The sequence below is a fragment of the Hippichthys cyanospilos genome, chromosome 20 (assembly GCF_059441005.1).
Source record: "Hippichthys cyanospilos isolate Australia breed blue-spotted pipefish chromosome 20, RoL_Hcya_1.0, whole genome shotgun sequence".
NCBI classification, from domain to species: Eukaryota; Metazoa; Chordata; class Actinopteri; order Syngnathiformes; family Syngnathidae; genus Hippichthys; species Hippichthys cyanospilos.
Window position 1 is genome coordinate 14,871,967 of NC_142388.1, and position 13,141 is coordinate 14,885,107.

General features: G+C 40.8%; 2 protein-coding genes across 3 annotated transcripts in view; one reads left to right on the plus strand and one right to left on the minus strand.

Moving 5' to 3' along the window:
* dse (dermatan sulfate epimerase) overlaps positions 1–1,191 on the minus strand; it is a 38,655-nt gene extending 37,464 nt beyond the window's left edge. Inside the window, exon 1 of one of the 2 annotated variants that reach the window (XM_088402802.1) lies at positions 1,046–1,191. The gene's annotated coding sequence lies outside the window, so the exon portion shown is untranslated. The remainder of the gene's footprint in view (positions 1–1,045) is intronic. The other variant, XM_088402803.1, reaches the window with a different exon arrangement.
* A 10,411-nt stretch (positions 1,192–11,602) lies between these two features.
* Positions 11,603–12,880, plus strand: LOC148407518 (general transcription factor II-I repeat domain-containing protein 2A-like). Its single transcript, XM_088403976.1, has 3 exons — positions 11,603–11,878; positions 11,989–12,132; positions 12,368–12,880. Exons 1-3 carry the CDS (start codon positions 11,603–11,605, stop codon positions 12,878–12,880), a joined length of 933 nt encoding a protein of 310 aa, XP_088260102.1.
* Positions 12,881–13,141: the final 261 nt, after the last annotated feature.

Sequence of the window (13,141 nt, forward strand, 5' to 3'; positions counted from 1 at the left end):
ACATTTGCTAATATCTGTTCTTGGTTTTTGCTCACATCTTGTAAATGCAGTTTGAATCTTGGACTTAATTTGTCCTTTTTACTGCGCAATATTTGGGACTCCAAACATTTCTGTCGGGACATGTTTTTTTAGCATTGTGAGTCCCGGGGATCCAACAGTTTTCAGAGGTAAAATGAGTCCAGTATTCATATTAATACTACTACAAATAAATATTCTTTTTAGTTTTGCACCTCACTGTGTGAATGATCGACAAGAGCAAATTTTAGCTTTCGATAATTGGTAGCAAAATACAATAAATACGACTCATTCATGAACGTCTAATGCCAAAAAAACAATCTATTCTACCTATTCTATCTATCTACGACCTTTTAATTGGACAGACACAAGATTTATCTAAGTAAGAAAATATTTGCTTTTATTTAAATCCAGCATTATTTATGCAGGACCATGAGAGAATAATGACCATATTTTATAATTGCTTAAAAACAAACGTGTCTTAACATAAAACAATTTTAAATTAATATATAATTGTAACTATCATATCATATCATAACTTATGACTATTCCCCCCAAATTATCTTGCCATTTCACTTGACTAGTTGACTGATTTGGAAAATTTAACATTTGAAATAATTCATATTGTAAATCAAATATGAAGACGTAAAAATATATCATTCTCCACATGCACACTGGGTTAGGAATAGTTTGTCACGACCAAAATATCCTATTATTATTGTTAAAAACTTTAATAAAGTACAAAAAAGTTGTCTGGGTTGACAGCGATGGAAAGCTGCTCCTCCTCAACCGAAACGTACGCATCCACATCGCCAGAGCGTACTGTCAAAATGGTTTGCTTGAAACTGTGAATAAACACGACTTTTCAAAATTAACGTTGAGTCCTTCTCCATGAAAAACTGCAATGGCGTTCGGCAGATTTACCAATAACACAAATTCTGCCCAAAACACCAAACGGTCATACAAAAGTTGCCTTGTTCCAACCGACAACAAATTGAAGCGCTGCGGAATGCGTTTAAATTCAGCTTACCTGTCTAAGGAAGAGTTCACCGAGTTTACCTTCGCTTTTTCTATTTCAAATCATTTCATCCGCTAACTTCAGCGAAGTCAAGGTGAAAAGAGACGATTATGTCTACTATGGGCTGAGTGAAAGCAGTGCAAAGGAATGTAGGGGAGAGGAGGGAACAGCATGTTAGTAAGTGTGTATGTGTGTTTGAAAAAAAGGGGGGCGGAGGAAGGGGGATTTTAAAGGAGAACCTTCAGTTCTTCTGCCGCCCAGACCCCGCCGTTACAGCTGTTTGTACTCATTCAACATGTCTGACTTGAAAGAAAGTGCTTTTGAGGAAGTAGGCTACAGTAAAGCCGCAAAATTCCCGCAATCCCTCCTCCAACAACAATTAAATTACAGAAACACAAATTTATATAAGGAATATGGGAATCAAGTGTTTTTACAAGAAAAGAACGTAATAAACACACACACACACACACACACACACACACACACACACATACACAACCGCCGATCCTTGTGAGGATATGCGGTTGAGACAGTGCTTCTCAATTATATTTCACTAAGCCACCCAGAAAAGAGATCACTTTTCGATCCCTCCTCCACTTGACACGTTGACTTTAAATAAGATTAGAATCTATTAAAATTGTATAAGTATACCTAAACCTGTATCCTTTTGAACATTAACAAAAGTAAAAAAAAACAATATGAATAATTTATTATTTTTTACAGCATTTATATAGGTTACAGCTTAGTCTAAAACCGAAAAGTACATCAAAGTGCCTGAAAAAAAAAGTTTAATTATTATTTTATTGCAATTACATTTCACATGACAAAAACAAAGCCTTTTCCTTGGGGTCATCTCCCACCTCAAGGGTTGCAGGTGCCTATCCTAGCTGACCTGGGGCAGTAGGGGAAACCGCACATAAGGACAATTCCTTATGTGGGAGGAAGCCAACCTTCATTCTATCTATGGTTTAAAATCAGCTGTTGTTTTCCTTTTTTATCACACTGATTTAAAATGTTTTTAGTTTAAAAATGAAAACTTGAAAATCTTAAAATTTCTAGCAGTTTTACCTAACATGTTTCATCGCAATCATCTGCCTTCTTCAGTGTCAAATGACGGTAACACGTCTTAGTTTATCCGCTGATGTTTGATGGAGGTGTGACTCACCTGTCAGATTTGACTGGAAGGTCATACCTACTGCTGCATCATCCCTTTTTGCTAGTCCTCAGTCCCCTATTCCTGATTTCAATTGCCTCCCCAATCCAGTGCTGATGTTTGTTTTTCTCAGTGCGAATGTCTCTGGCCTTTTCCCAATCCATGAGATGATTTTCCTTTTTGTAGTGGTCTGTGATAGCTGACTCGTGATGTTTCTGTTGCGCCTTTTCTTTTACTGTTCTTGTTAGTCTCTTTCATGTTTCCTTCTCACACTATTTTTTTGAGTTATTTCTTCCTTGAAACTCCTCCCCGAGATATGTTGATATAATAATGCAAGGTATTTCATCAGCAATGGACCGTCAGGGCCAGCAAGGCCTTCTCTGCTGGCCTAACATAACCTGACATGATCATAACTATAATAAATTATAACAACTAAAACAAAAGTCAATTTCATTTTACATTTATTTTTACTAAATATATATATTTTGTATATAAATCTATTCTCCATATTCAGTTTTTTTTTTGTGTCATATCCATATGGTACCACTCCTCCTAAGTGCTGCAATTTTAGTGTAGTTTTTAACCAATTAGAATTCAGCTAACAAGTGTCGCCAGGCAGACTTGATGTCAGACTTCATGTCTGCCTGAACCCGGAGGCGCTGGACATTTGCTTGAACAGTCGAAGGCTTCTGTGCAGTGTGCAAAGACATTTTGTGTACGGGCCTATATTTTTGTTGGACAGCCGCAATAGCCAATCAACTCAAAAACACCTTCAGGAAAGCTCACGTAGAATGTTACGTAAATGCATGCTCACTGCAGGAAGGCGGTGCTATATTGATCCATCATGTTTAACGGTGGAAGTAGTTAAAGAAAAAAACTCATTGCTCAACCAGCTAACGTTAGCGTACATTGAAGCAAGACCCACAAATGTGTTTTATTTTTTATTTATTTATTTTTTAAACCCACAAAGGCCAAAAAGAAAAATGGGAAATGGACCGACACGACTTTCAGCATTGGCGTCTATGTCAATACAAAAGGATTTATTATTGGAAATTAATTATGAAGACAAGCTCAACAAGCAAGTCATGAGTATCTTACTGATGAAAAAAAAAGAATGGACTTTGTACTGAAATAACTTCGGGACAGCCGCTTTGGGTGAGTTATTATGTTTTTGTCATTTGATGTCATTCATATTCCATTTTCATGTTTGGTTGGCTTTTGTTGTTGGGTTTTGTTCATGTTTCTGTTTATTGATGTTTAAATACTCTGGAAAATAACCTGCGGATCCCAGTAATGCGTACGTGTGAGCATGAGAGGTCCAATCACTGAAGGCCTAAGTGACGAATGCACGGACCACCACTGTATTTCATGTATGGTATTACATTTGTTTTACATTCAATCAATCAATCAATCAAATTTTATTTGGATAGCCCTAAATCACCGAAGTCTCAAAGGGCTTCACAGAAGAAAAGAGGCCATGTGGAGACCTCTTTCGAAAAAAGAAGTTGTACAGAGACATCTTTTTAGTGTAAGGTACACAACAGCATCCCCTGTCAAAGCTCCCAGAAGGGGAAGGAAAAACTCAAAAACCCCTATTAGGGGAAAATCAGAAACCTCCAGAAGGGACCACAGGTGGGAGGAGCCCCCTTCCAGGCCCACAGGTTGAAGTGGATGCTGCATGTACCAAATACAAATAGATACACATAAACAATATAGATTACAGAAAACATATTGTGCTATATAGTGCAGTGATGTCTTGACAGCAGGCAAAGCCATTGGGCAGGAACCATCCCACATTCCAACCAGTTGGACCGCAGACGGTCGATCTCCAAACCCGCGATGGTCAATCAGCACAGGACCTAATGGAGGCGGTCAAGTCAACCCTCACCATCTAGCTAGCCCCCTCTCCCAACCGGAAGAGGGGGGCAGGAATAAAGAAAAAAGAAGAAAGCTGCAGACAGGCTCAATTAACCAAATGCTTTTGAATATAAATGTGTTTTTAGTCGGGATTTAAAGATTTCTACTGAGGTGGCTGCGCGAACTTCCATAGGTAGGGCATTCCATAGTACTGGCATACAAATGGAAAATGCCCTTGATCCCGCGGACTTCTTTTTAGCCCGTGGGGTCGATAGCAAACCGGCATTTTGTGATTGAAGTTGTCGGGACGGAACATATGGTGAGACTAAGTCGATGAGATAGGAAGGAGCTAAACCGTGTAAAATTTTAGAAGTAATTAACAGCACCTTAAAATCACATCTCATGTGTATTGGAAGCCAATGCAGGTCAGCTAGAATCGGAGTAATATGATCGAACTTTCTCGTCCTTGTCAATAGTCTCGCGACTGCATTCTGTACAGACTGCAGGCTTTTAATGTAGGACATGGGAGGTCCAGAAAACAAAATGTTACAATTGTCTAGGCGCGACATAACAAATGCATGAATTAATGTTTCTGCATCGCTAAGAGAAAGAATAGGGCGAATTTTAGCTATATTGCGGAGGTGAAAAAAACGCCGTTCTTGTCATGTTATTAATACTGTATGTGTTTGAAAGGAGAGAGTTGAGTCAAATGTCACGCTGAGATTTTTTGCAGAACTACTTTGGGAAATAATACAGTTTTCCAGGTTCAACGTGGTATTCTTAAGCAAGTGCTGATGATGAGCAGGGCTAATAATTAACATCTCTGTTTTACTAGGGTTGAGAAGCAGAAAGTTGGAAGACATCCATTGTTTAATCTCGGCAAGGCAGGCCTCCAGTTTACTGCACTTGCACGGACGGATCTGTTATTTCTAAGGGCATATAGAGTTGGGTATCATTAGCATAGCAATGAAAACTAATAGCATGTTTACGTATAATAACGCCAAGAGGAATCATGTAGATGTTGAACAGTAAGGGACCAAGTACTGACCCCTGCGGGACACCACATGAGACGGAGAAAGATTCAGAGATGGCATTGCCATAAGAGACACTATGCGAGCAGGATGTAAGATCTGAACCAAGAAAGTGCTGATCCCGAGATACCAACACATAATCTAAGACATTCTATAAGAATATGATGATCAATAGTGTCAAATGCGGCACTAAGATCAAGCAAAAATAATATTGATGAGATGTTGTAATCCATGGCTAGGAGAAGATCATTCGTCACTTTTACAAGGGCTGTCTCAGTTGAGTGGTTGGCCCTAAAACCTGACTGAAGGAGTTCAAATCTATTGTTGTCTATCATAAAATCGCTAAGCTGTTGTGCTACAACTTTCTCAAGAATTTTGGCAATAAACGGAAGGTGTGACACTGGCCTATAGTTAAAGAGATTTTCAGGATCTAGGTGAGATTTCTTAAGTAATGACGGCCGTCTTAAAAGCTTCAGGTACAATGCCAGAGGAGAGTGACAGGTTGATAATATTCAAGACAGATGACCCTAATACCGGGAATAAGTCTTTAACGAGTTTGCCTGGAAGTGGGTCGAGCATGCAGGACGTCGGCTTTGCTGCATTAACCAGGTGTGTAAGACACTCCAGGGATACTAAATCAAACTGGGACAGGGTAACCAGACTTTCTTGAACCTGATTGTCCGAACTAGCATCAACAATCACAGCCGAAGGGGTAAGTGGCGCTGCCTTTTTTATTTCGTCCCTTATTAGCTGAATCCGCTGAGTAAAGAATTGCATGAAATCGTGTGCTGAATGGAGGGAACTATGATTAATCTGCTGCTTTTGCGTTAGCTGTGCTACCATGTCAAATAAATATTTTGGGTTGTGTTTATTAAGACTAATCATTTTGGAAAAGTAATTTGTTTTTGCTAACCTAAGAGCCTCTTTATGTTTCAGCAAGCTTTCGCACCAGGCCTGACGGAAAACCTCGAGTTTAGTTGTTCGCCATTTACGCTCAAGTTGTCTACTTAACAGTTTACGTACGCGTTTCATCCGTAAACCACGGAGTGTGCCGCTTCGGACGAGTTTTAAGATTCAGCGGCGCAATAGAGTTCAGGGAATTTAAAAGAACCGTATTAAAATCATTTGCGAGCTTATCGACTGAACCAGTGAAAGACGGAAAGGCAGCTGTTGCAGAAGGCAGTAATTCAGAAAGTGCAGCAGTGGTTGATGAGTTAATATCATGGCTCTTAAAGCCTTGGTTGTGGACAATAAGACCACACTGATCTAGGACTTCAAATGTTATAAGATAATGATCAGACATAGCGTTAGTATGCGGCAGAATTGTGATATTTGAGGCAGTTAGGCCATGGGTTAACACTAAGTCTAAGATATTACCATTCCGGTGTGTCGCTGCTTTTATTATTTGTGTAAAACCAAATGCACTGATTATTGCTTGAAATGCTACAGTAAGTGGCTCCAGTGGGGAGTTGAATGAATATTGAAGTCACCCATAATTAATATATTATCTGTGTGAGTTATTAAGTCAGCCATAAGTTCAGAGAATTCATCTAAGAATCCAGAGTATGGACCGGGAGACGGTAAATAACTACCACATAAAATGGTGGTGAGGAGCTCGATCGCATAACGAGAGCCTCAAATGTCTTGAAGGTGTGATTATTGCTTGTGCTAAGTTTAAGATCAGATTCTGAAATTAGGGCGACACCTCCCCCTTTTTTACAAGGACGGGCAACATGTGAGCCCACAAAGTTTGGGGGTGAGGCCTCATTTAATGATAACAATTCATTTGGTTTTAGCCAGGTTTCGCAGAGACAAAGCACTTTAAGATAGTGATCTGTAATAAGATCATTTACAAGAAGGGCTTTTGAGGGGAGTGACCTTATATTTATGAAGCCAAATTTAAACTGGGAAATTTTTCCTGGACTATCCTGAGTCCTCATGTTGGTAGTACGAATACCAACAAGATTTTTACGGCTGGGGCTTGCTTTATAATTTGAGTAATTAAAACCTCATCGCAACGTTAGTTAAGTAGGAATTCGATTGTTGACGGCTACAGCGCGCATATTAATATTAATATTCTGCCTGGGTACTATGTCACTAGTCTTACCGATTAAGGAGACAGGGCTATTTTCCTTAATCAACACCACCTCAGCAGAAATCTTATGATTAGGGCATTCAGCATTAGATATTGAAACAATGTGTGGATTTCCATTCTTGGAACCGGGTCTGTAAGTAATAGTATAATGCAGACATGTCCAAAGCCCGGCCCGGGGGCCAAATGCGACCCATGGTCAATTTCCATCCGGCCCGCAGCCTCCGTCATAAAATCAATAATGTCTGGCCCGCATGGAGAATTAATACATTTGGCAGCAGCGCTGTTACCTGCATGTGCTAAATGCTGCCATCTATAGGCTCAATTAGGAACAGCAAATTAGTGTATGACTAATTGACTGTATGAGCTCCTAATTTTCTAAAATGGCGACAATCAACAAAAGAAGGAAAGTTGAGCTGCAGTGTGACGCAGAGAGCCGCGGTCAGCACCAGACAGACAGCTGGATAAGTTCAGAAGGATTTGAGTATTTGGTAAGAAAATGCTAAGCTTGTTCGGGCATATATTATATTTGTGTGAGAAGACATTCTCGGTTATGAACTTAAATAAGAGCCATGTGAGGACACAGCTATTGGACTCTCACAAGACATCTAGCGCATTCATACTACTGCCATAGAGCCAGACCTGGCCTTTGTCCTGCAGTCCAGATCTCAGTTTCACCCATCACACCAATTCGAACAAGTTCTTTTTCATTCACGATAAGTCTGAAAACGTTTTTTTTTAAGTTTTCACTCCAGAATAATAACCATTTAAAAATCCAATCAACCATTTATAGTTACTAATTTCATATGTTAAATGAGCCCTGCACATGTTGATATGACTATTACTTGTTCATTTCTCTGTTATTGTGTTTAAAAATTCTATAAATATTAAAATGCCATGGTGAGATATTTTTTATGTTTCAAATGTAATTTGCACCCGAGTACAATTACTTCTGTTCAAATGTACAAAAAAGTTAATTGAAGTGTTAACAAAGTGAAGTTAAGTGAATATTCAATTTCAATATTTAATGTCAATTCAATTTTGATATGCATGTGTCAAATTAACCAAACCCATGCTTAAGATAGCTGAAATTAAAATAAAAAATAGAATGTTAAAACACAGAACAGCTCACTGAAATGCATTTAAATTAATTGCTTTTCTATGTAAATAACGCCCGCTTAGGTTGGCCCCCCTACATTTTTAACACACCAAATCTGGCTCCCTTTGCAAAAAGTTTGGACAACCCTGGAATAATGGAACCGGGTTAAAAAGAGAGCCCACCTAGCTTGTCTGGGATTTAAGCATTTTGCAGTTCCTTGTGATCAGTGAAAATGACAAAGGGATGGGTGGTGCCCACCAGCCAGTGCCTCCACTCCTCCAACGCTCTAACAATGGCCAGTAGCTCCCGGTTTCCCACATCCTAGTCACAGTCAGCCGGAGACAAACGGCAGGAGAAGAATGAGCAGGGGTGCAGCCTGCCATCGACTGGGAGCGCTGGGACAGCACTGTCCCCACTCCTGAGTCCGAAGCATCCACCTCAACAGAAAACGGTAAAGAGGGCATGGGGTGAATCAACACGGGAGAACTGGTAAACCGATCCTTAAGCTTCCAGAATGCATGTTCAGCTTCTGGGGTCCAAGCGAACGGAACCTTGACTGAAGTCAGCCGTGTTAGGAGTTCCGCCACTGAGCTTCAGTTACGAACGAATCGCCTATAATATCCTCCTGACGACCAGCAGTTCAAATTTGTCCTCTGTAGAGGACATTTCTAAACCTAAATATCTCCCACCCAATACATCCAATCGCATTGATTCCTTTTGTGCTCTATAGAGGACATTCAGAGCTTTCTGATGATACCAAATTTGTAGGGGTGGGGCTTTGTTACCCTGACTACACCGTAGAAGAAAATGGCTTCCCTCAATGCAAGCACTTTTTATGGGAAGAGGAAAAGTAAGTGTTCAATACTTTTTAACAAACACATTTTGTCTTGAAATGCTGTTGGCATTTTATTTATAAGACTCTTATGAACACGTTAAAGTGTCTTTTGAGTTATTTTAAGTGTATTTGAGTCTAGTATTCAAGTGTTTAAAACACGTCCTCTGTAGTGGACATTTGAAGTTATTTCGTCCATTTTGCTCTTTTTTTCCCAAATGACAAGAAAGGGAGTCATTCTCAGAAGCAGAGAGAATTTTACTGCGGATTGTTGATGGAAACTCAGACTGACTCAGACAAGCTGTTCTTCAATTGACAGAGTCAGTTCCCCAAGGCACTTGGACTAACTTTTTCGTAATAAAGTTCTGTTTCCCCTGTATTGGGTTCCGATGTCCACTGTAGAAGACACATCATAGCTTAAAAACAAAAATAAAAATTTCTTTTGTAATATTACAATTACTTCACATAGATTGGGGAATTTCAAAATAAATGTGATCGGAGAACATTTTTTTTCCTGGTAGTCAGGAGGAAGTTGGCGAACCCCAGGAAACGTTGAAGTTGCTTCCTTGATGTAGGAGTGGGCCACTCAAACCACAGCCTGGATCTTAGCTGGGTCGGCGCGAAGCTGGCCCTTCTCCACAATGAACCCCAGAAACTGAACGGTGTGGAATTCACATTTCTCCGCCTTGACACAGAGGTGGTTCTCCAGGAGACGCTGCAAAACTAACCGAACATGCTGCTGATGCCCTTGGGGGTTCTTGGAAAAGATCAAAATATCATCCTGGTATACGAAACAGAACATGTTTATCATGTCGCGCAGCACATCGTTTATCAGGTTTTGGAACACTGCATGTTTGTGAGACCAAATGGCATTACCACGTACTCCAAGTGCCCCATGGAGGCATTAAACGCGGTCTTCCATTCATCCCTCTCCCGTATCTGCACCAGGTGGTGGGCATTTCGGAGGTCATGTTTCGTAAAGACATATGCAGAGTGCAGAGAGGAGAACACAGAATCCATTAACAGTAGAGGGTACTTATTCTTCACAGTGATCTCATTCAGTCCTCTATAGTCCACGCATGGCTGTAATGTTTTGTCCTTTTTGTCAGTAAAGAAAAAAACCTGCCCCAAACGGGGAGGATGATGGACGGATGAGTCCGGACACTAGGGACATGGAAATATATTCCTGCATGGCTTCTTGCTCAAGTTGCAACGGGGGATACAAGGTACCGGGAACCAGGTCGATGTGGCAGTCATAGGGTCAGTGTGATGCCTGTGATGCCTGCTTCTGCTCCACGGGATGTGACAGATTTAGTTGCTGTTAAAAATTTAGGTCAAAATTGCACTGAATAAAAACAATTTTAAGTAGCTATGTCAGGCAAAAACTATATTAAATATATTAAATATTGCTACTGCTGAAAATATAGATGATTATCTCTTCATTTGGTGATTTTGTGCATGTATCATAAAATCTGAGGATTTAATAGGTGCCCCCCTTCATACGAAATTAATCCGTTCCGGTGTTGGGATCGTATGGCGGACAATAAAAACCTATGGTAATTAGCTCATGCGTGTAAAACCCAGGTAAAAACATCAAAATTGTATATACATATTATAAATTGGTAACAAAATAATATAGTAAGTGCTACTTATTTATAATATACATGTACAGTAATCCCTCGCTGTATCGCGGTTCATCTTTCACGCGTTCGCTGCTTCACGGATTTTTTACAGTGTGGATATAATATATATATTTTTACAGCGCATTGTGCTCTGAATCCTGAATGGCTCAGGGGCTTTACTGTTGTCTTGAAATAAAATATTGACGCTGTATTGAATTGGTAAGCGCACACACTATGTAGAGCAGTGGTCACCAAACTACGGCCCGCGGGCCGGATACGGCCCTTCAGCACATTTGGCCCGGCCCTCTGAACAATACCAGAGACGCTATCGGATTTTTTTCCTATTTGGCCTCCAGAAAAAAAATCCTAGGCCCGGCCCTGTCAAAGAGAGAATGGAATAATGGCGAAAAGGTTAAGTAAGAGAAAAATTGATTCAGAATGCAGGGTATTTAACCTGCAGTGGACAAACGATTATTTTTTTGTTCAATGCAAAGAAAAGGCTGTTTGTCTCATCTGTAAAGAGACGGTGGCGGTATTCAAAGAATACAATCCTCGCCGACACTATGAATCCCGTCACAAAGACAAGTACGGTAGCTTACAAGGCCAAATACGAGCAGACAAACTCTCAAAGCTAAAAAGTGGACTACTATTCAGCAGAATACATTTGTACACCAAGCTCAGCAGAACCAGGCATCCGTTCGGGCCAGCTTTCGGGTTGCTAAACTGATAGCAAGCAGCGGTAAGCCTTTCACTGACGGAGAGTTTGTTAAGAAATGTATGGATGCTGTCGCGGAGGAGGTGTGCCCCGAGAAGAAAGATGCATTTTATGCCATAAGTCTGTCGGCGAGTACAATCACCAGACGCGTTGAAGAAATCGGGAGTAATGTATATGCACAGCTGCAGCAGAAGACGAAAGAATAACTTTTTTTCATTAGCACTGGATGAGAGCACGGACGTGCAAGACACAGCGCAACTGCTCATTTTTATCCGTGGAGTTAGTGCAAACTTTAAGATATGCGAGGAGCTGGCAGCCCTCCAAAGTCTCAAAGGGACTACAACGGGAGAGGATATTTTTGACAAAGTGTGCCAAACCATGGAGAACTTGGACCTGGACTGGTCAAAGCTAGCTAGCATCACGACTGACGGGGCTCCTAGCATGGTGGGCGAAACTCGCGGTTTAATAGGACGCATGAACCGGGAGTTGGAAAAAAGGGGTCTCAATTCACCAGCAAGCATTGTGCTGCAAAGTGTTGACGTTCTGTAATGAAGGTTGTGGTGTCGTGCATAAACTTCATCAAAGCAAAGGGACTTAAACACAGGCAGTTCCAAGAATTCCTGTCTGAACTAGAGTCTACGCACAGAGACGTGCTGTACTACACCGAGGCCCGATGGCTGACGGGGCAACGGGGCAGAGTTTTTACGAGCTGCTACCCGAAATTAACGCAATTCTTCATTTAAAAGACAAAACGGTCCCAGAGCTGATCGACCCAGAATGGAAATGGCACCTTGCATTTTTAACAGACGTGACAGAGATACTTAACAGCCTTAACTTGCAGCTACAAGGCAAGGGGAAACTCATTTGCGACATGTATTCACACATAAAAGCATTTGAGGTGAATTAGCGCTGCTTTTGGAACACGTGAAAAAGCGCAACTTCGTCCATCTTCCTGCTACCCAAAACCTGTCGACAGAGACCCCAGCGGTCCCGTTCCCAGCTGAAAAGTGCGTGGAAGCACTGGAACTGCTGAAGGCGGAGTTCGGTGTGCGATTCAGTCATGCAAAAGAAATCAGTCTTTTTCAGAACCCCTTTGTTGCCGACATTGATGAAGCCCAGCCTTCATATCAGTTTGAGTTGGCTGAGTTACAGAACTGTGATGTTCTGAAAGACGCATTCAAGCCCAACAGTCTCATTGACTTCTATGCCGCCCTCCCAAACGACACATATCCAAACATCAAAAAACACGCAATGAAAATGTCCACAGTTTTTGGCAGCACGTATATCTGCAAGAAAACCTTTTCTCGCATGAAACTGCTGAAAACTCCGATGAGATCAAGATTGACAGATGAACAGTTGCATCAGTGCTTGAGACTGGCTGTAACTAGAATGGAACCTGATATTCAACTTCTCACCAGCCAGATGCAGGCCCACAGTTCACACTAATGAACATACATAGGTAAGCTCACTTTTCTGACTTTAGTCATTCTGAGCATAAACAAATATAATCATAATAAAATCTACTGGGATAAAATCCATCTTTAAAACCATACTGGTAGTGAAATGTATTGTGCTGTGTAGGTGCACTTAGTTCAGTTTCTCAACCTGCTTCCTTTGTGATTTTCACAGGGAAGTTGATGAGAGAGAGCTGCAAACAGCGGTGCTCTGACAACTGAGCTGAACTTTTATCTGTTAAGATTGTGCATG